This window comes from Phasianus colchicus, chromosome 1, assembly GCF_987193195.1.
Source record: "Phasianus colchicus chromosome 1, bPhaCol1.hap1.1, whole genome shotgun sequence".
NCBI classification, from domain to species: Eukaryota; Metazoa; Chordata; class Aves; order Galliformes; family Phasianidae; genus Phasianus; species Phasianus colchicus.
In genome coordinates this window covers 174,112,836-174,139,732 of record NC_143436.1, presented here as the reverse complement: position 1 = coordinate 174,139,732, position 26,897 = coordinate 174,112,836, and the positions used below count along the sequence as shown (strand labels likewise).

Here is a 26,897-nt window from a genome sequence, read left to right as displayed (position 1 = left end):
CTTTGTCTGTCTACAGAAAGTTAGAGTACTAAATATTTTCCACTGAGCAGCCACAGTGCTCTAAGCCAACTGAATTAGATTTCTTCACATCCTGCACCTTGATAGTCATCCCAACTCAGAAATCATGAGGAATCCCATTCAGACAGTAGATCCCAACACAAGCCTTCCTCTGCTGAGGACAAAAATTCAAATGAATTGAATCAAGTGCTTCTGAACCTCACAAAAACAATCACTGTACATGGAAGGACCTCATCAGTATCTTTGCTATTTCACAGTTTATTTCTTTGAGATTCCTCAGATTAATACCATCTGCTCCTGCTAATTCACTGCATTTGTCTTTCTCAAGTTGCTTCATAACTTCCTTCTGAGAGACTGCAATCTCTCTTTAGGCTGCCTGATTTCCCATAGGAATAGCACCTTCCACGGGAAACACAGATGCAGGAAATTTGTTTGACTTCGTTTTCAGCTAAGACTGCTTTCCATTTGACTTCTCATTGCCTGGAGTGTAGAGTCACTCCTGCAGCTCTCTAAACACTAGCAGATACCTGTGAATTTGTTGTCTTAAAGGATTTTTATTCTTCATAATAACCTGGCCTGTATTTATAAAGCACAGTCTTTATGTTCACGTTTGTCTTTATGTCCATAACCATTATGTCTCCCTGAAAGAATTTCCATTGATTAGCAGCAAGTCTAGACTTCTACATTCCTCACCTCAATTAAATCTCGCAATTACATGATTAATCTCTTCCTTTTTCCCAGTCTCCAAGATGACTTATCAAATAATCAGTTACTTATGCTCCCAGTAAACTGCTCCAGTCTGCCATTCCAGAAAGGCCAACAGGTGATGCACTAATTATGCATCACTATTGCTGTCAGTTTAGTAAGCATCTCACAATGGAATGGCTTTGGCTAAGACAATAGTTTGGGTTTGAGTACTGTGTATGGGTGCTGCTTGTTCAAACAGAACCAGTAGCATTATTTAAACCTCACTGACTCAGTAAAAATATGGAGAGGCATGTAAATTCTGCTGTCAAGCCAACAAAGAAAACAAACTAAGACACAATGAGATTAAAAGACAGGATAAAAGTCTGAGATCAAAGAATCCTCCTCAGTAACTCTCATGCACCAACAGTCACTTCCCATGCAAAATGAGTTGCATCTCTACTGAAATCAGACAAGTAGAAAAAGCAATCCTCAGAACAAGCAGAATTGCTGGTTTTCAAGGGGTTTACAGCATCAAATACAATTCCTTATAATACTACTATAAACAGCTTGGAAACTAGTAAACACTACAGTGAACAGGTGTAGAGTACTTCCTGCTAGGATTTCTAATTAATAGGCAGCTGTATTCTGTACTTCTGTTTTATAGCTACAGCAAATCCAACAGCAGCAAACCCTGTTCTCTAATTATGATTGCCAAGTTTCTTAATCAGTTTGCAGCCTTTCCTTTCTAGCTAAATGAAAGCAGGAATAAATAAATAGTGCAGAAAAGGTAGGAGGGCTTCATCTGAACAAAAAAGTTGGGATCCAGGTAATGCTGAACCGCTGTCAACATCTGGAGACAACAGAGAAAGAATCGATCACAATTTCACAAGGTTTGGAAATAAAAAGTTTGTAAAGATGCTACATAATGATATGCTTTTGATAACACCAGCTAATGATTTCAAATATTACTTATAGTAAATCTTTCTCTAACAATTACAGCATGCATACTCCCTATAGTCAGTTCTTGCAGAGTCCTAGTAAACACAAGAGTCAGTGGTGTGACTCCCCTCATTTTACCAAACTCCTCGACTTGCCAAGTGTCCATTTGTTTTCTCAAGACAAATGGGGCTTAGAAAGATTTTAAGGAGATTATTCTGTGGATTGAATCATGGTAAGGTCATATCTGTCAAGAAAGATGCAAGAAGTTTTCCGCAGACTGGTCATGGCATCACTTACTGACATTCATTTCTGCCTGCCACCGTTGCAAAAGTGGTTTATGTTTTGAAACATACAGGAACATACATCTTCAAAATTGTACTAAAGTTATCCCCTCGAGAATTTCAGATGTTTATTTAGAAGCTTCCTACCGTATTTTAGAAGTACATATGGCTTCACAGTTGTTGCAGGCTCTCCAGGTATTTCTCACCTTGTAGAATAGATGCAGATTTTGAAATAGGATTGCTTATGTCCATTTAAAATGTATTGCCTTTCAATTTCCTTGAGTAAACTCTTCTCTGTGTATTGTGATAATGGGTACAAAATTGAGCTTTCACACTTTTTGTGTGTATTATCAGTTGCTGCTTAAAAGATTTTAAAGCTCTTTTCTCTCTTTTCTGCCCTAAAGTAAACAGTTTACTGTGTAAATTATTCCTTTCTAAATGTCTGTCATGACTGCTCCCCTCCCTGATGAGATAATCTGAACTAAATGTATTATACAGTGCTACTTGCATTCTAAAATAACTACTGATTTATGTAGATTGCATTATAATATCTCGAGAATTATTATTATCAACTCTTTTCTAAAAAAAATGCTGAGGTTGTTTTTCACCCTGCTTTTGCACATTGGGTAGAAGTCATAATTATATTCCCACAATAGTACCCAGGTGTCTTTGCTGAGTTAATTGAGAATTCAGGAAGGCGTATGACTAATTAAAACTTCATTTAAGACCCAGATACTCTTGGGGGCTGTGCATAAATGACTTTATGACATTTTTAAACATACAAAAAATGATCAGTGAGTTGAGTCAGCTGCTCCACGCCTCCACTGTGTTAGAAGCAATTAATTTTTTAAAAGTCTTTCTTTCTCTATCTTAGCCTTTTGAAAGTTTAGAGTGAGTAACAGATGATAAAAGTTTTATGCAAGTGTTGGTTTATTAAAAAAAATAAATAAAACGGAATGAAGAAGCTATAACCCTCACTCTAGCGTTAATTGTTTTAACTGTTGAGTCAAATTTTACAGGAAAAGACCAGGGGAGAGATTATGCAATATAATCTTCTAAAGCCAGGCTGGTCTTCAGTACGTTTTCTTGATTCCTTCTTATAGGCTCAGAATATTACAAACTCCGCAGGTATCAAAACATGGCTCTGGAACTGAAAAGGAGAATAAAGTTATAGATAGAAATTCTCTGCCAAATATTTCTTTAGCAACAGAGGAGATGAGGCACAGACGGAGACGAGATTAAATCTACAGGAGACCTGGGGTATATTAATTAAGTGTCTGACATTACAGAACACATGTCTGAGGTGAACATAACCAATCTCATCTTGGTGAATTGATTTTCTGATAGTGTCTTGAAGGCTAGTGGCCAGTATCGTTGATAAAAATCTTTACATCTACATTATTCAGTGAAATCAGGAAGTAACCATCACATTCTGGGCATTTATTAGATTTAGCTCAAATACTAAATTCTTGCATGGCAAACAGCCACTTTCTCTAGAGTTACTGAACTTATTCCCTATCAGATGCCAAAGCAACTGTGAAAAATCTTTACATAAGCCTGCTGGGACTCCATCAAAGCCAGGTGTTTTGGCAAGAGAGAATTCCTCATCTGATCTCCAACTTTCCGACAACATTACTACATCTTCTGATATTAGATAGAGGAGACAGGAACTGCTGCTTAACTTACTGAAATGGAAAACAGAGATGTGTTGGGTACCGTAACACCGTGTGTTTATTGTGCCTTTATAAAGATTCAAACATTGATAAAACTGAGGAAAAGCTGTATTAAAGTAATTTTACTGTGTTTTCAAAGGCAAGTACCAAAAATAAAATCAAAGCAACCTTTGCCGAATCCCTCTTGTATTTGTCAATTATGGCTTAGCAGTGCTGTAACAACAGATGATGCCTCTCCACCCCTGTTATTAGTAAAAGAGAAGGTATTCAGAAATTTTGGAAATAAATACATGTTTCTAAATCAGAGGTTGGTCTACTCATCATACCAGGATACATACGGAGCCTTGGCATGCACACATGCAAACGTACAGTTGCTAATTTCTCCTTCTTCAAATTATTTCCCCAACCCTTCATTACATATGACTTTTATCCCATAGCAGCCTAGTGACTTCCATCTCTTTGCATTCAGGAAGAATCTGCTGTAACTGCCCACTCCCTGTATGCTGATGTAGTGAGGTTTTCTACTTTTCTCCCATTGCCAACCTTACTCCATCTCTCAGAATGTATCAGTGATTAACCTTAGTTGATTTGTCTTATTGCGCCTTGAAGAACATTATGACAGCAGTATGGAACAAAAGATAAAACAAAGGAGTCCAAGTTCAAATCTTTTATATCTAGACTCCTGTCTCAATAAATACAGCAGGAGGAAGTGGCAGGGAAGAGATGGGATGGCAGCAGCTGTGCGAAAGAAATACAAGAAATAATAAGAAATAATACAAGAAATAATGAGCAAATTGTCACATGGTAGGTGGAAATCTCTCATTCATAGCTACTCCCTCCTGCTCAAGGATTCTAATAAGTTCACAATAAAATGTTCATTTCATGTTTACCTCTGGCTTTTTCAGAATTTACTTCCGATCTTTCTATCCTTTTTCATAATATCTACTGCAATGAATTCCTGATTTGTGTTTGGTGCTTCTGTGCACTGCTTTACAGCAATAGCAAAAGCTTCCAGTTCATTATGGAGGATTCTCTAGGTTTGGAGGATTCATTTTAGAGGACTTTTTAGGTTTGGAGCCTGTGAAATAGTTGGGAGAAAGAAGCCTACTACACCAACGTTATTTGTTTAGTTAATGTAGCCCCCATCAGGAGAATCATATTCTACTGTATGATTAACAGATGTCTGCTCTCAGTCCAGTTATATCTTCTAGTAGGCTCCACAGTCATAGTGGAGAATACAAGTCTGTCATCAGCAGAAAATAACATTATTTAATTTACAATTTAATACATGCTGAGTAAAGCTACACATTTTTTGGTATGCAATCACTGAAAACCTCCTTGGAGAAAAAACTCAGTTAATGCCAAAGGACTGGGTTTTCATGAAAAGTCATTGTTAACCCAGAGTCACAACAAAGCCATGTTTGGCTGAAAGGAAGCCATCAGAAAACTTGAAAAGTCACAACTCAGCTCCTTTTTCTGTGTATCATTGGACAGTAGTTAGCACAAACAATGGCTGGAAAGGGTAAGTAGATGATTGCTCACTAGCTGGAAGTATGAATTTAGTTAAAGTCTCACAGCACTTTGCAAGTATTAAACACCCAAGATGTTTTCTTTTCCAGTTCCAAAATCTGTGCTGTACTGATTGGGAACCTCTCCTGCCCACTAACATGAATTTTTATAGCCAGTTTTTAAGTTTTACTCAGATAGATTTCCCAATTTACTCAAGTAGAAAGACAAACATATTATACATATATATAGCACATACATATAAATAATATGTGTGTATAAATACAATCTCATATATAAGTATATATAGCTTGCAGAGAAACTACAGGTGTAGTGAATAGAATCCTTCTTCTCCACTTTTAATCATTAAGGACTGGAAAAGTTTGGGGAATTTGTTAGAGCAATATTGAACTCAGCAGTAGTATTTAACAGCTATTAGTGCAAGACCTTGCTATGTTTTTCTTTCTACAGGGGTCATGCCCCTTATGGCGCTTTGTTTTTGTAGTGCTTCTGAGCTGAACAAACCAGAAACTGAATTAAATGTAGCTAAAACCACTCTGGTTAATCTAGGTGTGAAGCATAACATCATGAAAAGGAGTTTTGTCCCATTTCTATACGACAAAATAATCAGCCATCACAAAAGTCTGCCAGTGTTTACCAGAAATTGCTGAAACTGTTTTTTCCTTATGGAACCTTTCTATTTTATTTTTATTTTATTTAGATGTTAAGGAATAAAGGTTAAGAAATCTAAATCTACCAAAAATATATATATTTTTTTAAATCTGCTTTTGTTTTCAGATTATCTTCAATCCTAAAATCCTAAGAAGAACTGTGAAATTTGAAATTTAATCTTCCCCTTCAGAAAACAAAAAGCATAAGCAAAAGTTCATGTGAAGAAAATGCCTTTGGAAACCTCAGCCTCGCACTAAACCAGATGTATTTCAGTTTGTCTCTCAGTCATGAAGGGGTGCATGCTCAAAGTTTAAAACTGAAACAAGTAGCTTCGTATTTCAGCTTTAGCATTCATATCAGCGCATAACCCGATTCTTGTCACAAGTCAATATATTATCTGAAGCAAATATTCCCCTGCTTTTGTTACATTCCTTAGATCCAGAGGCTTTCCTTTCCCTGAAAGCATTTCTAACCCCCTTAAGTTTAGACATCTCATTTATGTCTAAATGAAATGGGATCCTCTGCTATCAGCATTCAGTAAATAGTGTCAAATATAAGTATGGAAAAGATGATCAGAAAATGTCTTTTCTTTACTTTTCTGCAATGAGTTACAGTAATACCACAAAAGTGCTGCTACCTGGTGTGGCAGATGGTGTTTGGGGTTTTCCCATTCTTGTTCACAACTCCACCTGCAGGAAGGAAACACTGAGATGACTGAAAACGAGTCCTGAGGAAAGGAGTCACGGGAAAAGGGAGACTTATCCGCACATCCTTGATATTTCTGTTTGCCTGACCCAAGCACTTAGACTATTATTACTCGGGAAAGCAGTTAATTACCTTAGTCCAGCTGTGACTAAAGCCTAGCTCTTCAGCTTTTGAAAGCTTTTCGGTCTCTTGGAAGCACTCAGTAATGGAAAGCATTTTGTCTGGCCCCAGTTTGCTGCTGTCATCAACTTGTAAGGCAAATAAAGCTCTTTGCTATACTTACCAAACTGGTTGCTTCTGCAAGCTGTCCCAACAAGCACTAGGGACTTCTGCATCTACAGATATAGAAGAGAGGAATCCCCCTCCCAGATATACACTTTCAAGCTCCACAAACCATTTCTAAACTGAGCCAATCTCTGCAGTTACAGTTTAATGTATAATATAGGAGAGGATGAAGTACCAGCCGAGTTCTTTAAGGAAGTAGCTTGAAGTTTCTTCCCCATATATGAAGTTTCTGTACTAACTTAGTGCTTATTCAACACACTTTTTCTTTCAGAGCAAAGATGTTGGAGCCTATATACACCTAGTCAGAAGTGCAGGCAGGAAGAGTTGGCTTCAGAAGCAGATTCAAGACCTCCCTCCTTTGTAACCAGAGCATGGCCATGCCCACCGCTCCTATCAGAAGTTTCATGGCATTGCTGCACTTTTTTCCCATTGCCTCACTCTTCTACCAGACATCATAATGTCCCCTGATCCCCAAAAAGCTCTATTTCTTCCTGCATCTCTCTTTGTTTTTGTGTATGCCTAGTTTCAGGGAGAGCAGGAAAAGGAGATGTCCCACCTGCTTAGCACCCCATTCCCCATCCATGGCACTTCTCGATGTGGTGAACTGTATCTGTTCCTATAGCCTTTCTTTCAGCACGGCTTTTCTCAAAGAATCCAGTTTGCTTTTATTTAAGGGACCTGGGAAGATCCTTGCTTCACTGCATGGCATCACGCACCCTGGGCTGAGGCAGCCAGCAGTTCCCACTGCTCCTGCAGTACTCCCTCACTGGAGATCTCAATTGGAACTGCAGAACTGAGACATGTTCTATGAGTTTTTAGTTTGTTTGTTTATTTTTTTTTTTCAGTTTTTTCCCCAGCAAAAGGAAAACAGAGGCTGGAGAGATAGTGGATGCAGCTGAGCAATTACGTACCAAAACTTTTAGGAAATGTTATATATTCTGGAGATTTTCATTGAAGTACACAAATTTCTCATACTGTGCCTTCAAAATACTGGCTGGCTGAATGTTTCAGGAATTCTTGTTTACATCTCTGTTAGTTTCAAAATTATCAGTGCCAGTCACAGAACGATGTTGCTTATTTGTACATGCAACACTTTACATCTGCCAAAATACTGTAATCCTAAAGCAAAGCTTTCAGGCATTGGTGGCTTGAATAGGCTCCATCTAACTGTGCACTGAGTCCTTAATGACCAACAGCAAGAGATGCCAAGGAATTCTGTCATTGCGAAGGCATTGTGTGAACTTCATAGGGGTTCTCAGGAGATAAATGGTACAGCAGGACCAGAGCAGAGAAATAGGAAGGTATTATTCCCCACTAACGTTCACCTTATAGATGTCTACATCTGAGCAGGTCATACAGGTGCAGGTGATGACTCGTTTTACATGGTTGTACTTAACTGTGCATTATTCCTCATTCCCTGCCTCCTGTGGGTCTTTTTCTCTCTTAGACAGATATCTTACACATAGAATCATAGAATCATAGAATCATAGAATTGTCTGATTTGAAGACCATCCAGTTTCAACCCCCCTGCAATGGTCAGGTGTGCCCCCCACTGAATCATGTTGCCTAAAGCCCCATCTAGCCTGGGCTTGAACACTTATAGGGATGGAGAATCCTCAGTTTCTCTATGGCAACCTGTTTCAGTGCCTCATGGTGAAGGACTCCTTCCTAACATGTAAACTAAATCTACCTTCTTTTAGTTTAAAACCATTACGCCTTGTTCTATCACTACAGTTCCTGACCAAGAGTCTGTCTTCAGCTTTCCTGTAGGCCCCATTAGATACTGGGATTCTCCATGAAGCCTTCTCTTCTCCAGGCAAGCCTAGCTCCCTCAGCCTGTCTTTGTAGGAGAGGTACTCCAGCCTTCTGATCATCTTCGTGGTCCTCCTCTATAACCATTCCAACAGGTCCATGTCTTTCCTGAGCTGGAGGCCCCAGGCTTGGGTGCAGAACCATGGAGGTATTTCTGCCTTTCCAGACCCCAGTATTATGTCCCCATGTAGCTCTTCCAGTTCAAACAGGCCTGACCTGCTTTGGATGCAATGGAGAATATGCCTGAGGGAGGGATCATGTGCTCAGGGTCTATGTTTGGTGTTCTGTTGATGAGATGGGAGGGATGCTGTCTGCTGACTGAAGACTTGCAGCCTGGGTCAGTGAGGCACTTCACACAGATCAGGCTAAGCAAATTCACAAACATGCATTTATTCATAATATTCAAAACAGACCATGCAGTCACAAATGTTTATAGAAGTTAACATATGCTTTATCTGCTAATACTAGGGTAACATGATAAAGTTCCCTCATCCCATTATGCAGCGGATTTGCTGTTCACCTTCTAATGAGATGAGAGTCAGAGTTTCTGCCTTCGTCAATGCCTTCTTATCGAATGGAGAGCTCAGTTTTTATAGCCCCACTGAAACCTACTGAAGGGTAAAGACTGGCTTCATTTTTCGCCCCTAAATCTTTTTGTGTCTGAAGTAGGCAGTCATCTCAGTAAGAGATGTAAGCAGAATAAAGGTCCCTTCCCAACAACGGCAATGTAATAGCTTGCTCTTGTGCTTTACTTGTTGTTTTTACAGCATATTAGTAGTTATGTTAATAACTTATGAATATGTTAAGGCGTGTTGCAGTAGGAGTCTGTTGCTCTTAACTATCCAGTAAAGGAACCTGTTTAATGAGGTCTGAACTCTTAGCCCTTCCCTTTGACAGTTTGTTTTCTGGCTCAGGGAGGAACACATCTTCCACTGAACCCTACATTCCCCATCATTTTGTACTCAAACATGCAAGCTTGCAGCACACAGGCTGTGTATAATTCATTACTCATCTTCTGACTGGGCCCAGGCAAGATGGCAGCCAGTAATAATGAGGCAGCAATGGGTTTGGGGAATCCCAACTTCTACACTGAAAGATGAAGGGTATCACATACTCTGCATAGATATTAGAAAGGCAAATGAGAATGGGAAAATGAATTGCTGTATTCTGAGCTTTATATGTGCTCATGGGTTTCGCAGAAAGAAGAACTGGGTTCAGCAGCTATTTGTTTAATTTTGAGCAGAAAAGTTGGACTGCTTTTAGTCATTGTTCTTCCATTTGTAACAAAGATGTATTTTGTTGACATCTTCATTTAATTATGAGATGGAAGGGTGTGCTCTGCTCTTCTGTTGCAAGAAGATCACAAGACAAGGATTGCAGGTCTATTTGTGATAAAGAACATTATTGCAGGAAAGCAATCCTCTGCTTAGGGTGGATTACAGACCAAAGCAGATTTTGTTCACTGCTTTGGATTAGGCATACAGACCTATTCACACTTTAAATAGGGATGAAAAAAAGGACAGAAATGTTAAAGACAATGGCAATTTATGCAGCTCTGAGCAGACTCAAGTGCTCCCCAGTCTGTGTTCAGTACCTGTTGAATCATTCTTCCAAAAAGGAGGATTTGCTCAGTTAGAAGAACAGGTGTTATCTAATTAAACTACCAACTGATGAAAAGGGTAATTAGAAACAAAGAAAGAAGAGGAACAGAAAGAAAAACTCCACATATTTTCTGTGCAATACTATGCAATAGAAACAAACAATAAAACCCTTTAAACTAAGAGCCAACAGAGTAGCATGATCAGTGCTAAACTGACATGAATGGTCACCTACTGTAAGGAAACATTTCAGAGATGTAGACATTGGCAGTGGGTCTAATGGAGATTTAAAAAAAAAAGAAGTGCATCATTAATATTCAAGAATTTGCTTTTGAAGTTCTGAATCTTTTATGTCCCATACATTGCATCACACAATCAGTTAGATAGATGAGGTGAGCAAACAAATGGCAGGGATAACAGAGTATCTTCAGTTGTAAATTCTCGTAGTTGAACAAAAGAGAAACATGCTGCTTAAGTTAGCAGAACAAACGAAGTAAAGAATGGGAAGAAACCTCAAGTAGGAATGACTCAGCCTATAAACTGAGGGCTTAGCAAGAAGGGAAACAGGCATGAACTTGAATTTAAGGAAAAAGAGATTTAAGCTGGATGACAGGAAAAGACGTCCAACTCAGAAGGTTATTGGGTTACAGTGCAGGCTGCCAAGGGAAATAGTTCAAGATACAGTTATCAGAGAATGTAACACTGGAACCAGAGAGCATCAAGACACACATAGCATTTCTGTATGGAGTGGATTCACCCTGATAATGCCAGTGGCCCAAATGAGACAGAGCTGTGATTTTTCCTATTAAAACAAACAAACAAACAAACAAAAAACAGACAAGAATTCCTCTTACTCATTTCCAGTGAATTAAACCACATCAAACACCAAATGATGCAACGTGTCTGTCCTCAGACAGTGTGTGCTGTGCCCCAGTGCTTCAAGGTTACAGTATTGACACTGGATGCACGCACAGCCGTACTGGGAGGAGTGAAGTATTCTATCTGCAAACAGCAGTAGGCTGGGGTGAAAGAGATTTTTGGTGTATGTGCCAGAGAACAGTGCCAGCTTCTGCTGCCATATGGCATGGGGACAAGCAGCAGGGTCAGCTTTTCACAGTGTGTCACTTGGTTTCACTCCCAAGATTGATGAGCATTAGCCAAGGAGATGTTCACATAGGCCTGCAAAGCAGTGCCACTAGCATGGCTGGCATTTTTAAAAAGAATAATGTTAAAGATGTGTAACATATCCTGTTGCATTTTGTTCCGCCAGATTTTTCCTTTTCTTTCTAGGGGCTGAATAGTGAGTTCTAAGGAAAAGTAGCTATAAAATCCATTTGTATTCTGAAAAGAAAATAAAAATTATTAAATAAAGGAACATTTTATTCCAAGAATATTCACAGGAAGCCAGTGTTGAAGAGGTTTATTTCAGTGAAAGCTACAATCCATGTCACGACACTTCAGAACATTTGTAAAGATCAGGATGATACTACTGAACCAAGGATACTATTGAAACTGCCATTCTCATCTCTAAATTCAGTGCATCAAAGCAAAATAAAATGAAATAAAAATTTAAAAAGTATATATATATGTTTGTGTGTGTGGAGGGCAAAAGGACATTTCTCTTGAAGGATAAGAAGAGCATCCCTTTAAAGTAAGGAACAAAGCAGAGGTAGAAGAAAAGGAAAAAGAAGATGAATGAGCTGTTGTCTCTTGAGGCTTTATTGCAGGACATTGAGATGAACTCCTTCAGCTGCAAGAAAAGGTGACAGCTAAGCTGCAAGAGCTGCTTCCTGAAGGTCTGGCTTATTGCTCATCACTGCCCAAAACAGCATGAAGCCAGTTTTCCAGCTGTGTCTCTAGCCACCCCAGGGCAGCACTGCTTCCAGAAAAGTGTCCAGATGTGACCACCATGCTGCTCCTTCAGGCAGGAGCACTGCTGGCTCCCATTGACCTTCCTCTGGCATGGGATCAGCTAATTTGGGCTTCTCTCAGCTGCTGAGCTGCTGATTGTCACAATGCTTGTAGGTACTTAATTATTTTAGAGAATTCTGCCAAATTGGTGGAAACCTGCCAACAGATTCAGACGTGGAGGGAGGAGTGGGTGAGGAGTGGGGTGGTGACTGTGGGACAGAGAGAGAGGAAAAGAAGCAAGATTTAACTAATGGCATTCTGGCATCCCAACAATTGTTGTTTCCCCTGCTGCAGATGTAGGTAAGTAGTGGTACGCTGACAGCTCTGTAGGCACAGGAGCCCTGCAGGTGCTCCAGGTCACATTGGGTGGAGCCCTGGGCAGCCCTGCCCACAGCAGGGGGTTGGAAAGAAATGGACATTAAGGTCCCTTTGAACATAAGCCATATGATTATATGAATGGACCTTGAAAGCTTTGCATTTGCTTAATTTCCTTCAGAAAAACAAGAGGAAAACCACGCTCCTCTCCTTCAAGTCAGCAGCAGCACCCAATCTCTGCAATAGAAAAGAAAGTGCTGGGGCTTGAAAATAAATAATAAATGTAATAATAATGAAATAAATAATAAAAAGCATGCGTTAATGCACCTCTCCTGCTCTATTGGGTCTTTGTAAGACAGATCCCTTCTTTTAGCCACAGTTTCAACCAACTCTGTGGCTTTTTGCATGCAGCAAATTCTGCCCAGTCCATTTTGCTCCTCCATGTGCCCCCTCCATCACTCTAAACATGGGCCATCTCTACTCCTTGTTATTTTCAGCACTTTCCCCATTATGGCCATCTTTGGAGTTGGGAAGCATCTCCTGGGAGAGCACCCACTGAGGTGAGTGCTGGCTGCCTTCCCTGCTATGACCATTGCCCAGCCAAACAGCTTAGCTAAGAAAGAAAAGCTAAAAATTGTCTCTTGTCCATTATCTGTTAAGACTGGTGGCTCTTATTCCCATGGTTTATTTGGAGAACTCTGGTAACTTTGCTGCAAGGTAAAATTTTCTGTTGAGTTGGTGCCGGGATTTGGGCAAATTGGAGAGTTTCTGGATGCACAATCTCAAGGAGATTAGAGCTTTACTTGTACTATTCTCCCCCCATTTGCTGCACTTCAGGACTTGCTCCACATCAGAGCTGCAGACAGCAGGTTAAAGCAAGAGCAACAGTCACCTCTTTCTTAGCCCTAAAAGAAACTCCACAGGTTCAGCAATTGAGTGGAAAACACCACATCCTGCCTGAAACGCTCTGCGTGCTCCTACACTGCTCAGCCTCTCAGACCATGAACCACTGAAATCCCACAAGCTAGGAACCCATGCTGGGCTGACGGTGTGTCACGCTTTTGTGCTCTCCTTTTCAGCTCATCACTCTTTGTTGGGTATGTTCTTTTGATTTGTGAACTGCCGATCTCTAGGAATTTCAGTGCAACGTGGTTATTTGTGGTTTGGCTCTCTCCATCTTGCGTTTCATGTATATATACATCTACGTTCATCTCCATCCTAAAGCTGATGAGTTCTCAGCCCCTCCCTGGGTTTCACAGTCTCCTAGAGGCAATGTCTGGCTGCTGACATACAGGCACACCACCATGCACTAAACTCTTCCAGCGGTCTTAAAAAATACCCACCTGTGGCAATTATGGAGCCATCAACCTCAAGTTGCAGGCAGGAGCCCGCAAGTCTCCCTTCCAAATATAGCTGCCACAAGGGGTAAAGGTTGACATTTTAATGGCAACCAGTGTGTATTTTACACAAATGAGGCTACTGAGCACATTAATGCATGCAGCCAATGAGTTAACTACTTAACTGGTCCGTTTTATGAGTAAGAGGAGTAGTTTCTTCTGATGTGAAGAGAGTAGGATGTCCCCATCTGATCTGTTACAGACACACTTAGAAAGAAATAAAGCACCCAGGGGTGTTTTCACAGTAACAACAAAAACATTAAAGGGAAAAGTCCAGAGCTCTCCATAAAAGCACAGAAGCAATACAAAACTTTTCTGTTATGCACAAAGGATGGTGGTCTTTCTTCACTGATATGTAGAAAATTTGAACCCTACTGGAAAAATATCAACATTTTCTCCTCCTTGTACAAAGAATTCTGCAGGAGGCCAGGAGAATAGGGATTAGGTCCACAGTGGGGAAATGGTTCTTAGAGAATTTTTAACAGCGTGAAAAAGAATCTAGACCAAGACACCTCCACAGTTGCAGTTCAATTCAGTGTTTCCTATGAGATATTTCATATTCTTAAGAAAGAAACTGGAACTGACAAATTCATTACTTAATCAGGCTAATCTAGTAAATTAAGAGGTAATTCTGAAGAAATAATGAAAACTCTCTGGTGGCATATTAATTATGACTTTCTTTTCAGCTATTAAGAAAGGAGGATTACGGATGTAGCCACGAATATAAAGAGATCTATTTTCAGGGTCAGTGGATTTATCTTTTCACAGGCCTAACAGAAGAGAATAAATTGATTTCTCTCTGTGCAGGTGATTTGTGAAGCCTAGCACCGGAGGTGTCTTTTTTTTCTCTACATTGCATAATTAAACTGGATCTGTTTCAAAGTTCAGCATCTACTGACATGCACACAAATCAACATTTTTCAGCAAATATCTTACAACCTCTGAAAACATGCAACTCTGCATGCTAAAATCTTAACTTTCTAATTGCAATGTCAGTCATTAAATTTGCCACCTGAGAGTTTTGTGTCTCCTACCTAGAGTTGACATAAAGACATGGCTGTCTGGGAGATATCAGGGAACACTGTGCCACCATAGTTTGACTGTGTGGCAATACATAAAAAAATACCAAACTCTATGGTATATGAAGGGAAATAAAAGGAGACTTAACAAGGTGCTTTACCTGCCTAGTGTGCACCATGTCTACATTTCAGGATGAGCAGCTGGACACAATCTAGATCCTATTTTCCCTATCCTCTTGTTACCCAAAGAGGAGAAACATGAGATCTGAATTGTACTTTGATGTAATGCTGTTAAGCTGTTTTTGTTATTTCCAAAGCCCCATTTCCCTGAACATAACAGAAACAAACAACAGGAGGTAAGTTTGACTTTTGAACCTGCCTCCCGCTAAGAAAAACAGAAGTGAAACCTTAAAAACCCCAAATCCCTTTGCTTTCCAGAAAGCACTTGGTGATGACCACCGACTGCTGATTTGCAAGCAGTCTGCAGGCACCTGTATGCCACTGCATGCCTGGCACATGCTCAAGGCCAGGACAGAGGCAACACACAGAGTAGTATTTTCCAGTGCCCTGCAGAAGTGTCGTGTTTGGTGGCTTTCTGTATCAGAGTGCAGAGAAGGACAGATGTGTTTCTCAGCTCAGATTTGGGCAAACCCACATCACCTGGCTGAGGCACAGCCTGTGCTGCCTCTGTGCTCAGTAGCAGCTTTGGGATGAATGCAGAAGGCTGGAAGAGCAGAGCATTCCTTCATCCTGTTTGTTAACAGCTATTTATCACTGGAGAGACTTTGTGTTGGCTGGACACCTCAAGACAATTGGTGACAGCACTGTGAGTCCAACATTAACAATAAAATTAAACTGTCCTACACCACTTCAGTGGAAATCTCTGCCCAGCCAGCACAGCTCTGCGGCAGCAGGGCTATAACTAGGGCAGTGTGCAGGCTCTGGGTTTCTAGAAACTGCCTTTTGACACTTTGCCCATTAAGTAGAAACAAATTAAGGAAGACATCTCGTTTGTCACCTGGGGGCAGGTGGCTTCAAGATGGAGCCTGAGTGGGAAACCAACATTTTACAGATAGTGATAGGATAAGGGGGAATGATTTTAACCTGAAGGAGGGGAGATTTAGATTAGATGTCAGGGGGAAGCTTTTCACTAAGGGGCTGTTGAGGCACTGGCATGGCTGTCCAGAGAGGTTGTGGATGTCCCATCCCTGGAAGTGTTCAAAGCCAGGCTGGATGGGGTCCTGGGCAACCTGAGCTGGAGCAGGGCAGCCCTGCCCATGGTAGGAGGTTGAGAATGGATGACCTTTGAGGTCCCTTCCGACCCAAACCATCCTACAATCCTACAATTCTATGATACTACAATCTTCCATTATAGTCCTTTGGAAAGCAAGCAGCCTAAGGCACAGAGGCACCACGTATTCTCAATTTTGCTGAACATATGAAATGTTTAAGTATAAATAATCATGTCCCAACTTGCTCTCATCCCCTTCCCTTTTATTACTGCAGTGTTTTACTCACAAGATCACCCCGCTCTTTTATCGCTTTCAAAATTTTAAAAAATACTTTGAAAGAACAGAAAGTGTGAAACTGGATCTCAATAGACGCAACAGCTTTTGGGCCTTGCCCCTCACCTTCATCTACACTTGAAACTCCACTGTTGCTGAAAGCAGTCCCAATTCCCCCAGCTGATGACACATTGTAGGTTCCTGGCATGGACATAATGGTGGTGAGTGAATGGTTGGACTTTGTGGTATTCTCCAACCTCAATGATTCTATAATTCTATAAATCTGTATGCTGGTGTACTGCAGCAATGAGCAAAGCCAGGTTATTAAAGTGGGTTAAACTCCTCTATTCCTCCAGAGCAGTTTCCCTGCTGGGTTTTACTGTATGAATGTGCAGGTTGGACTGCACAAGACAGGAGGGAGAAGGAAATGGGTGACCTGGAGGGGATGCAGATGTATGGGATGGGGCAGGAAAGAAGGGACTGCTCCGTTTAAAGGTGCTGAAGTTTTATGAAGGCCCTCATTTCACCATGCCAAAACCTTGCGCTGCTGGGAAGAGGCATGACACACTCTTTGGGTAGACAAAGCCCAAAAGGGAAATTGCACTACTGCTTGCCTATGACCCTGTGGTCAGTCTGTGATCCTGATGAACATGCACATCCATCTTCTAGAGCAATTGACTGTAAGTCCCCAGTTTTTCAGTCATCTCTTCCTTCAAGAACCAGCTGCTTAATAACAACCATTGACTTGTAAATGAGAGGAGATAAAATACATGCTTTTATCAAGAGAGACAAAATAGCACTTTTCTGTCTTTCAACAAAAAATATCAGAGAGACCCGGTGAGGTCTCATATTACTCAGACTTATATTTGTAGCTTTTACAGTCCAGCACTTGCTGATAATGTATGAAGTATGAAATTAAATCAATTGTCAGACCAAATGAAAAAGTACACTACGCAATACATTATCCTCTGGTTTTGTTTGTTTGTTTGTTTTATTGTATTTCTTCATTCACCTGCTAATTCTCCAAATCCAGCCACTTACAATGAATCTTCCAGTCAGTAGTGGGATTTAGCAGGGTTCCACTGTAAAACAGCATTCACATTTCACTTGAGAACTGGCAACGTATAGTGTTGAAGGGCACCAGATACAAAAGCTGTCAGTCCACAACTATATTTGATTTCCACATGCTTACCCAAGCTCACCTCCTGTGCTGGGAAATTAACACATGATGTGCAAATTTTTTTGAATAGTTGCTTTTTTCCTTTTCCTCCCTCTCTCCTCTCCTCTCCTCTCCTCTCCTCTCCTCTCCTCTCCTCTCCTCTCCTCTCCTCTCCTCTCCTCTCCTCTCCTCTCCTCTCCTCTCCTCTCCTCTCCTCTCCTCTCCTCTCCTCTCCTCTCCTCTCCTCTCCTCTCCTCTCCTCTCCTCTCCTCTCCTCTCCTCTCCTCTCCTCTCCTCTTTCCTTTTCCTTTTTTCCTTTTCCTTTTTTCCTTTTCCTTTTCCTTTTCCTTTTTTCCTTTTCCTTTTCCTTTTCCTTTTTAAAAATCATGCTTATCAAGGCTCACATGGCTGCAGAGGTTTATGTGGGATCACTGGGATGTGGCTGCATGACTAATTTTTCAAAGCCCCTCAGGAATGCAGCCGGACGTAAGTCCTGAGCGGCTTGATTGTGATGACTGAATTGAAATACATTGTGATGCTTCTCCGCTCAAGAAACATGAGCTCATTAGAAGTTGAGACTATAGCTGAAGTATTAAGTGATTTGTCATTTTCTGGTTTTTATTACCATTTTAGAGCAAATATTTTACATAAAATTAAGCACCCTCTTAAAAACTTAGCACATAAGTTAAGGTGATAATGTCAGATCCTATTCCTGCTCATTTGCATGTATTAGCATAAATGGCAGGACTTGAAAAATGCTCTTTGGTTTCCCCTTTGAATTTTGCAGCAATACATATCTTTTAGAAAACACATAATTAGTATACTGGAAAACTAAAGATTCATATACATCATTCAAAACACATTTCAATTCATAAATCCCTTATTTTTCCATAGAAATGTTTTTTTTTTTTCTAAATCAAAATCACTCCAAAACTTGTTCAAAAGCACGAGTTCTGTAGATAGCTTTTTAGCATGCATGAGAAAAGTGCTATTTAATTTCACACTCAACTAGTCCTTTAACAATTTTCTTCCAGGCAGAATATAAGAGGTTGTTATTAATTCCTTAATAAAATAAAAAAATAAGTAATAGCTGATATGTCTTTAACCTTGGACCAGCTTGAGTAATTTTTTTCCGCTCAGATAAGACAGAGAAGATCAGCACAAATGGCAAGTGATAAATTGGCCTCTGGGAATTACCTGGGAGTCCCCCTCCTCCTTTCTCTCTGGCAATGCCTCCCCTGAACCATTTCTGTTTTTAACATGTTTGATTCCTCCCATCCCTGAACCACCAGTGACAGAAGTTGTCAAGTTCTGATGATCCCCACCTTAAGTTTTAACTCCCAATTATGCTGAAGTAATTTAACAAAGAATTTCACAAAGACTACACCAAGCTGAGACACCCATTTTTCAGTTCAGTCTGTGTCTTAAAGGCTTATTTGCTTTTTCTGGATTTGCTGAAGAGAAAAAAAATCTATCACTCCCCTTTCTAAGATGCAGCACCAGCAATTCCATTTTACATTAAATCAATTTCATCTATATCTTCCAAACCATCCTCTTTCTCATTTGTCATAGAATCATCATAGAACCGCTTGTGTTGGAAGGGACATTCCTATCAAATCTCAGAATCTCACTATATCACAGACACCCAGACTCAATAGCTGTTGGCATCCTGCTCAAAAAATTGAAATAAAAAATGCAGACGTGCTGTTATTCAGAGAGGCCTTCATATAGGGCAGTTCTCTTGTTAGCAGATGCTGAAGATGAACATTGCTGGTTCCTAATGGGGAGATACCCAGGTAAAAAGAGTTCATTACCTCTGAATGGAAATGGTGGTAGCAGTAGTAACAGATGTAACAGTAATTTCAGATCATCTTGAGACTACCTCTGGACAAGTAAGCTCAGCTTCTTTTTTACCGCCACTCTCTTTTCTCCAGGCACTTGTAATTAATATTGTATGAATAACTCTCATCACTAGCTTTACCTAAAACCTGTTAGGAATGTAGAAGTACAAGGTTTCTGCTGTGTTTCTGAGTCCAAGCTCTTCCTACAACAGGAAACACACTCTAGGTTATATCAGAAACACCTCAAGATGGAAGTTTTTCATACACAGACCAAGTTCCACTTGAAAATTAATTGGTGTTTCTTGACTCCAACACTCCTATCAGAAAAAAAAAAGCTCAAAAATCTGTTTGATCAGTTAATCAGAAGCCATCTTCCAAATGCCAATCTAAATTCATCATGGCTCATTTCTATCCACATGCTTTTTCCCCCAACTCAGTCATTTAGCACAAGCAGTAATTTTATCCATCCTGACATTGTGTCGTGACAGAATGTGCAGGAGTGTTGGAGATGTGGGTAGGTCATTTTGTATGTCCCTGGTACCTGAGCAGGTGAATGTCCAAAAAATGGCCAAACCCTGACAGCCCCTCCAAGTTGGTCACTAGGAAGGGTTAGGAAGGCATCCCTTTCCCTTACCACAGCCACAAAAATCCACAGGTAATACAAAGCGCAGCCTCATTATGGCAACTCCATTTTTATTGAAGGTGTTTGGCATGGGCTATCCAGGTATATATGCAGACAAGTATAAAATCCATAGACATCACTTTTTGAAAGCTGTTATTTCCGAAAAGGAACCGTTACGGGAGAAGCATGCTGTGGGATCTGTATTAAAAAAAAATAATAATAATAATTTACAGTCGTTTTTTGAACACCTGATTTCCCCAGCAGCCCCTATGCAACAAAACTTCAAACAGCCACACACGGTCTGATTTAGTGAATCTACAAGGAAGAGGTCTGCATTATGTTTGCTAAAAGAACTAGGATTTCAATTCCAGCTGCTGCTGGGTGTTCTTGATTTGTATATTAATTATGCCTGTTTGTAGCTGTAAATTTGCTTCAGATTAGCAGCCCATTGGCTCTGCGCAGGGATTCAACATACTAAATGGCTCTTTGCACTTTCCTAGTTTTCAAATGATTCCGTATTCCTGCTTTCCAAAATGCTTTGACTACCCTTCTCATTCACTGAGAGTTTTCAATCCTTATTCAGACAATTATCTTTTTTTTTTTTTCCCCTTAGGAGAAAGCATGCTCCTTTGGCTCTTCTCTCCAGACACTTCTAGCTGGTGGCACACCAGCTTTGTCCATGGTGCTGCTCTCAAGCACAGGACGAAGTGCTTCCTCTCCCAAGGTTACAGAGAAATGCAGTTTATTCACTTTTGCTACACGGAATGCCTAAGCCAAGGGCTTCAGGAATTAAACAAGTGCTCCATGGGATGCATATACAGTCCCACTACCCCGCTGACTTTAAATGCTCGTCACGTTGGAATAAAACCATCCCACATGTGGAACATTTTTGCTCTCGATAACCGAGTTTTCTCCCCGCATTTCAAAATGCCCAAAAGTTCTGAGCTGTCAGCTTTGTAGTTAAGGCCTGCGAGATATGCTTGGAAATGAACCACGTTTGTAATCGGCTGCATAAATCGGCCTTTGTTTAAGGCGCTCCGACTGGTGTCTGCGTGGGAATGTTTGTGTACAGTTAGGATATAAATGTCAATGGGGTCAAGCCGATTTCCCTCATATTTTAGGAAAAGAACCACTCTGAGCTGAAAAATTGTATGCCAAGTTTCTGCCCGAAGCCAATTTTTACGATCAAATTAAAAACCTTTGAGAATAAGAGGTTATAATGGAAATACTAACACAGCCTTAGCCGTGGCAGCACTGGCAGGCACTGCAACAATATCAGGAAAGCTCTCCCTGCCCACAGTCTAAACTAAATAAAAAAGATGCTATTTTCTAACATACACCCCGGGCTAGCAAATAACAATGATTTAATGTACTTGCCCTGTGGTAATATAGTACTGCTGCAAACCTCTAAGCCAATTTTTCTTTTCTTTTCTTCTCTTTTTTTAATTCTTTTTAAACATATATGCCCCATAGGGAAAGGATTGTAATTTAGCTCTTATTTGTGGATATATCGCTTTCATTTCAACAATTCTTGAAAGCCTTCCTGCTGTCACACAGTGCTGTATGCAAGCATCCAACTGAATAAAGACCCACCAGGCTTTTTCAGGAGTTTATTCACAGGTTTGGCCCTGCTTATTGTAGTATGCACCACATTTAAATTAGATGAGGGCTACTGTAAAGCGATAACATTGTCAATGACTGGAATCTCACTTTCCCCTCTAACAGTCTGAAGCAAATAAATGTATTGGTTGTTCATTAACAAGTAAACAGTTTCTGCTACAATGTCAAGGAAAAAGAATGTGTTCATTAATATGAACGATCTTCATCTACAAAGATGATTTACACAATGCATGTCATGAGATAGGTTTTCCCCTAACTAGTACACTACCAAACGGAAAAGCTGATTCTTAGGACTTCCTTGAAATTACAATATTGTTTGTTTACCAATAAGAACGACAGTCTCAGTCACCTATGCCACCATTGTAAGCTCTATAGTAAGTACTTAAAAAAAGAGAGATTTCTGGAATCACTTGTGGAATTAATAAAATTGATAACTACAGACTTACACTGCATCAATGATACATATTATTCCTGTGATAAGTTAAGCTAAAAATAAGATTAATTTGGTTATAGAAATTCCTTAAACAACAACACTGAAATTATTTCAAACTTGAAAATTTTCAAGAATTTTCTGAAAAAATCAGCAAACACTGGCTAAAAAAGCAAAGCAGTTTGGATACACCAATGTAATCAGCATGCCTTGTGCTTTTCTGTTAACCCTCTGAGTATAGGTGCAGTACTCTGGATTTTTTGTACACTAATGCTATGAAAATTATAACTGATAGAAATACTAATTTATGTGTTGCGACTTCATGAATCACATTCTAAATATATTTGAGCTAGCCACTTCACCTAGTAAGAGATTCATCCATCCTAGAATTGTAACTGTACACTAGAGAAGCCAGTGTCCAGCAATTTTAAGGGTAGCTGAGATAATTGCCTTAGATTAGATACGTAACTCTTAGATGGATGCATCTAGATGAGATGAAACCCATCTCAGGACCATTTCACTGTGCAATCACCTATCACCTACCCATCGCTACATTTTCACGTCAAAGTTTGCTTACCACACGCAAGCTCACTAGAATATTGCACTTGGGTTGGAGACCATGTTATCCCCACTTACACTTAATTGAGAGGAATTAAGCTGGAAGTGACCCTGTTCTATTCTGTTAATACTAAGATCAGCCCGACAGGTACCTCCGGAGACCAGATATTAGATGATTTGAATTGCTCTGTGGAAGTGCTTCTCTCTTTCTCCTTGGTGATAGATGGGGCCTACCGTGATGGCCATCTGTCTCAGCTAACTACATTGGCTTGGCAGGAGGAAAGTGGCCTTGTATTCATAGTAAGCACTTAAAAAATTATTTTTATCAGTATGTTACAGTGATGCAAAAGGAAAATGAAGAAAGAGATCAGGAAGACCAGTATGTATTACAGTAAAATGAATGTGGTGTGCTATGTGCTCTCTCAGATCGTCACATTAAAAATAGTCTGTTGTCTTTGATTCCTTTTTTTAAATGGTGTTTCAAGTATTTTGGGGGGCATGTAGTCTGTTCTTACTTGCTCCCAGGAATTCAGACATAAGAAAAGAAATGGGGCTGATGGTAACGTGCAAGCCTGAAAAATTATTTCCACAAAACCAAACATATATATACATGTATATGGTTATGTTTAAAATACATGAATATATTCAAAACCACCATGGAAACTCCTTTTAAAACAGTTCTCAGATTCAGATACTTTTCCTTGAAACCTACAAAGAGGCTATCAGCAATTTGAAACTCAATATGTTACAGACCTAAAAATAACTTAAATGTTTTTATAGTTATGTTCATAAAACATAAGCCAAAGATCAGAAACACGTAAGATGCTGGGGATGAGTAGTGATTTCAGGATCTAGGATTATTTTCACATACAATTTAAGTAGTGCAAGATGGTGTAAGATGAAGGAGCCAAACATCTTATTTTAATGATAAGCCTGTATTCCAAACCAAGGCAAAGGTGATAGGAAACTCCCAGGTGGGTTTTGAGTAATATTTTTCATGCTTAAGTTGAAATATATATATACATTTTTTCTGCTGACCTCCCTCTCTAATTAAGAAGAATGGCCATTGGCCTTTGCTTTAAGGCTGCCAAATTTTCCCAACAGTCAAAAAGCATGTGGTATTAATGGACACTTTCTTGTTACCAAGTGTATGTCTTGCATTTACATGGTTGAGTTGCATCTATTCTAAAGGGATGGCTGTACTCCAGTGTGGGAAGGGCAATGCAGGCAAAACATGTGCCAGATCCTAATCTGCTATAACTTGATGTAGGTAAGTAAGTCACAAGAGAGAATTTATTTTAGCTGAGCGTTTGGTGCCATGAACAAAAAATATCTGCCCAACCCAAATGTTATTAAAATACAGCCACTGACATCACAGTGACAGTGATGACAGTGTGTTCTGTCTAGCAATTGACTTCGCAAGGACTCTAGGATTGGATAGGCATGTTCAAGGATGAGTCCTTTCCCATATGCAGCCTTCCCAAATTCTAAAACTTGACGACGTTGGCATGACAGTTCCCTTATCCTTTCAATTCCTACCTCTGTGGAATTCTCCTACAAGACACCTACTTGATTCACTTAGGTTAATAACTTGGGTTCCAATTAGTGTGACTGAGGCCATCCATACGCACAGGACTTCTGCATATGGATGTATATTCAGAGACCAGGCTCCTAAAGTGAAATTTGTTCTATTAAACTTAATCTTAAGTTTGGTGTCTGTTGTGAGCTCCTACCAGTGGTTCCTTCTACAGTCAAAGAAGTGAGATCAAGAGGTGCATCAAAAGATCAGTCCTTCCTAAAATGTGTGCCACAACAGATGAGATGAGATGAATCAAACCTGAAAATGCTCATTTCTGTACTACCAAGAAAGTCTGGAGATCTAACTTAGACTAAATGTCTCACTTCTAGTTTAACACTGGCTCAAGTTAATTGCTGTGTATGAAATATTTGTACCATTTGTGTGAAAATTCACAAGATGAAATTCCTATATTCAAGATCTTCAAAGCTTTTAATATATAATTTTTTTTACGACTGAAACAATGAAAGATGCATTTTTAAAAGATGGGGAAACAAAACAATTCCAGTGTTTCTTAAAATGTGGTTCATCTGATACTTCCATCTAGAAACGCAGTAGAGCATTACACCAAATCCAACAAGGTGCAGGTACATATTCAGTGCCACAACTGCTTGTAGTGATAGCTCCGTGGGCAAACACAACTCAGAACAGAAACTGCACTGTGGGCAACTTGCCCTGTTCCTCCAAACTTTATTTATACTTCCCAGCAAGATCAGCAAAGTCTGCACATCTTTTTGGGCAGCATACTGATATTTCCATTTGTATGACACTAAATACAAAGAGACAATGAAAGAGAGAAAAAAAGAGAGGGGAAGACAGAGAAAACCACATTTTTATGACTTTTTAAAAACACCATGACAAAACTTTAGATTTAGATGGGAAAGCATCAAATATTGTCAATTTTATATGGGTAAAAAGTGAAAGTATAACTCTAATAATGTTATCTTTCATTTTAGAACAGGATTCTGGAAGCTGCATTTTCTATTCTAGTGAAATTTTGAGTGAATTTATAATCACTTTTTTTCTTTCAAATTACAACATTTGAAGCAAAAGTCTACAAAGTATAATATCTCTGTGGAAGCCAACTTTACAATAATGGTTAAAGTAAATGCTGCAATGCTTGTTGAGGTTTTAACAAACCAAAAATATGTATATTCTGTGTAAATGCCCATTTTATTGAATATTACAAATAGAAATGGTGAGTTATTTTTAGTTTCTCCACTCTAAGACAAAAGCTTTCACTAATACAGGTTAGGCTTTACATATATATTAAATGACTTTATTTTCCCCAATTCAGAAATACTCTAGCTGTTTTAAGGGTAATTCTCAATTTTAATATTTAAATTTCACCACAGTATTAGCTGTGGCTATCTATGGAATAACCAGGTCATGCTGAATGGAAGAATGTCTGTACATTTTTAAAACAGGACCTTCTCAACTACATCATTACATACTTTATATGGCAGAACGTGTTCTCAAGCCACTTCCCAAGACTCTGCACTGTCACTGGCAAAAATGATAGGGAAGCAACCTTCTGTGGCCATCATCAGGTCATCTGCTGTAAACTCTAAGGCTGTCCTAAACTTAATTTCCCATTGATCCTGCATAATATCCTCCAACAACAGTCATTTTCTATGGAAGCATAATGCAAGACCTGCTGTGGAAGATACTGTTTATTTCACTGTATTTTTGTTTTTAAAGCCCATATTTGTAGCCCCTAAGCGATAGTGTGGTACTATTTTGGCCCAAAGCTAGCAAGGAACTTTAGGGTACTATAAAAGGTATGTGCGTATAAAAGCAAAAAAGCCAGAATAAAGCCCTAACGTGGGCTGTCAAGATTTAAGTTGATTCTTTACTCAGAGGGTTAACATGTGCTAAAATTACATACTGCAGTTCCTAACTTCACTGATGAAAACATTCACTGCTTCTATCTTGAAATAAAAAAAGCAAAATAGCCTTAACCCTTTGAGGATAATATTAGCAGCAAGTTACAATCTAAACAGAGAACAAGTATTTCAATTAATTAGGAAATAATTCTTACAAAGGTTCTGTAAGCACCTTTTTATATTCCACTATCTCAGCGGTTAGTGCTGGACAGATTGGATGTGATCACCTCACACGGGTCTGAAGGATTTTCGGGGTCTCAAAGGGTTAAAGCCAAGACTTTTGAGTAAAAGTGTTTTATTAAAAGGGTGAGTTAGGTGAGCGAACAGTCTCGGATGAACTTGGTGAATAGTCTTCCGATTCGGAGTTGAGTTCAGGTGGAGCCTGCTGTGCCTTGTAACGTCCCCTCACATCCTGGTTGCGTCTTCGTCGGAAAACCTGCCTCTCCTTATCAAGAGCGGTGGTCTGGCAGGGGCATAAAATGAGAATAAATGAAATTAGGCTGTGTGTGAAATGCAAAGCTAATGAAAACCATGAGTTTTTATGTGGCCCGTAAATACCAGGGATAATAAGTGTTCAGACCAAATTAAACCTGTTCTGTTTCAGTCAAGTCTGAAAGGTTTAGCCCACAACATGGCTAAATGCTTTAAAAAGTGCATTTCCCAAACCTTAAGAGGTAGCCTGACATCATCAAGCAGATACAGTACCATATATATGGATGCCATATGTTCTACTTCTGGATGCTATTAATTTCATATTTTAGTAGATTCGAGTTTCAAGCCAAATACCAACTGACCTTCCCCCCACCCTTCTCTAAGTATAAATCTGTTTCTATAGGTGAGGCAGAGATGTATGTTTGTCTTTGATTTGACCTAATGAAGGTT

At 39.6% G+C, this 26,897-nt stretch overlaps 1 protein-coding gene and 1 long non-coding RNA gene across 5 annotated transcripts in view; both read right to left on the bottom strand.

Moving 5' to 3' along the window:
- Positions 1-2,859: 2,859 nt before the first annotated feature.
- Positions 2,860-17,978, bottom strand: LOC149920248 (uncharacterized). 2 transcript variants are annotated; one of them, XR_016470815.1, is made up of 5 exons: positions 17,887-17,978; positions 16,450-16,524; positions 6,414-6,465; positions 3,767-3,840; positions 2,860-3,075 (listed from the first exon to the last, which is right to left on the bottom strand). It is a non-coding gene; the product is annotated as an uncharacterized LOC149920248 (long non-coding RNA). The 2 variants fall into 2 exon arrangements; XR_016470816.1 differs by lacking the exons at positions 3,767-3,840; positions 6,414-6,465.
- Positions 17,979-19,772: 1,794 nt separating this feature from the next.
- DCLK1 (doublecortin like kinase 1) overlaps positions 19,773-26,897 on the bottom strand; it is a 231,611-nt gene continuing 224,486 nt past the window's right edge. Inside the window, exon 17 of one of the 3 annotated variants that reach the window (XM_090133104.1) lies at positions 19,773-26,489. In XM_090133104.1, coding sequence (XP_089989230.1) covers positions 26,421-26,489 — 69 coding nt within the window. In that variant the 3' untranslated portion in view covers positions 19,773-26,420. The remainder of the gene's footprint in view (positions 26,490-26,897) is intronic. The other 2 variants (XM_031615845.2, XM_090133092.1) reach the window with 2 other exon arrangements.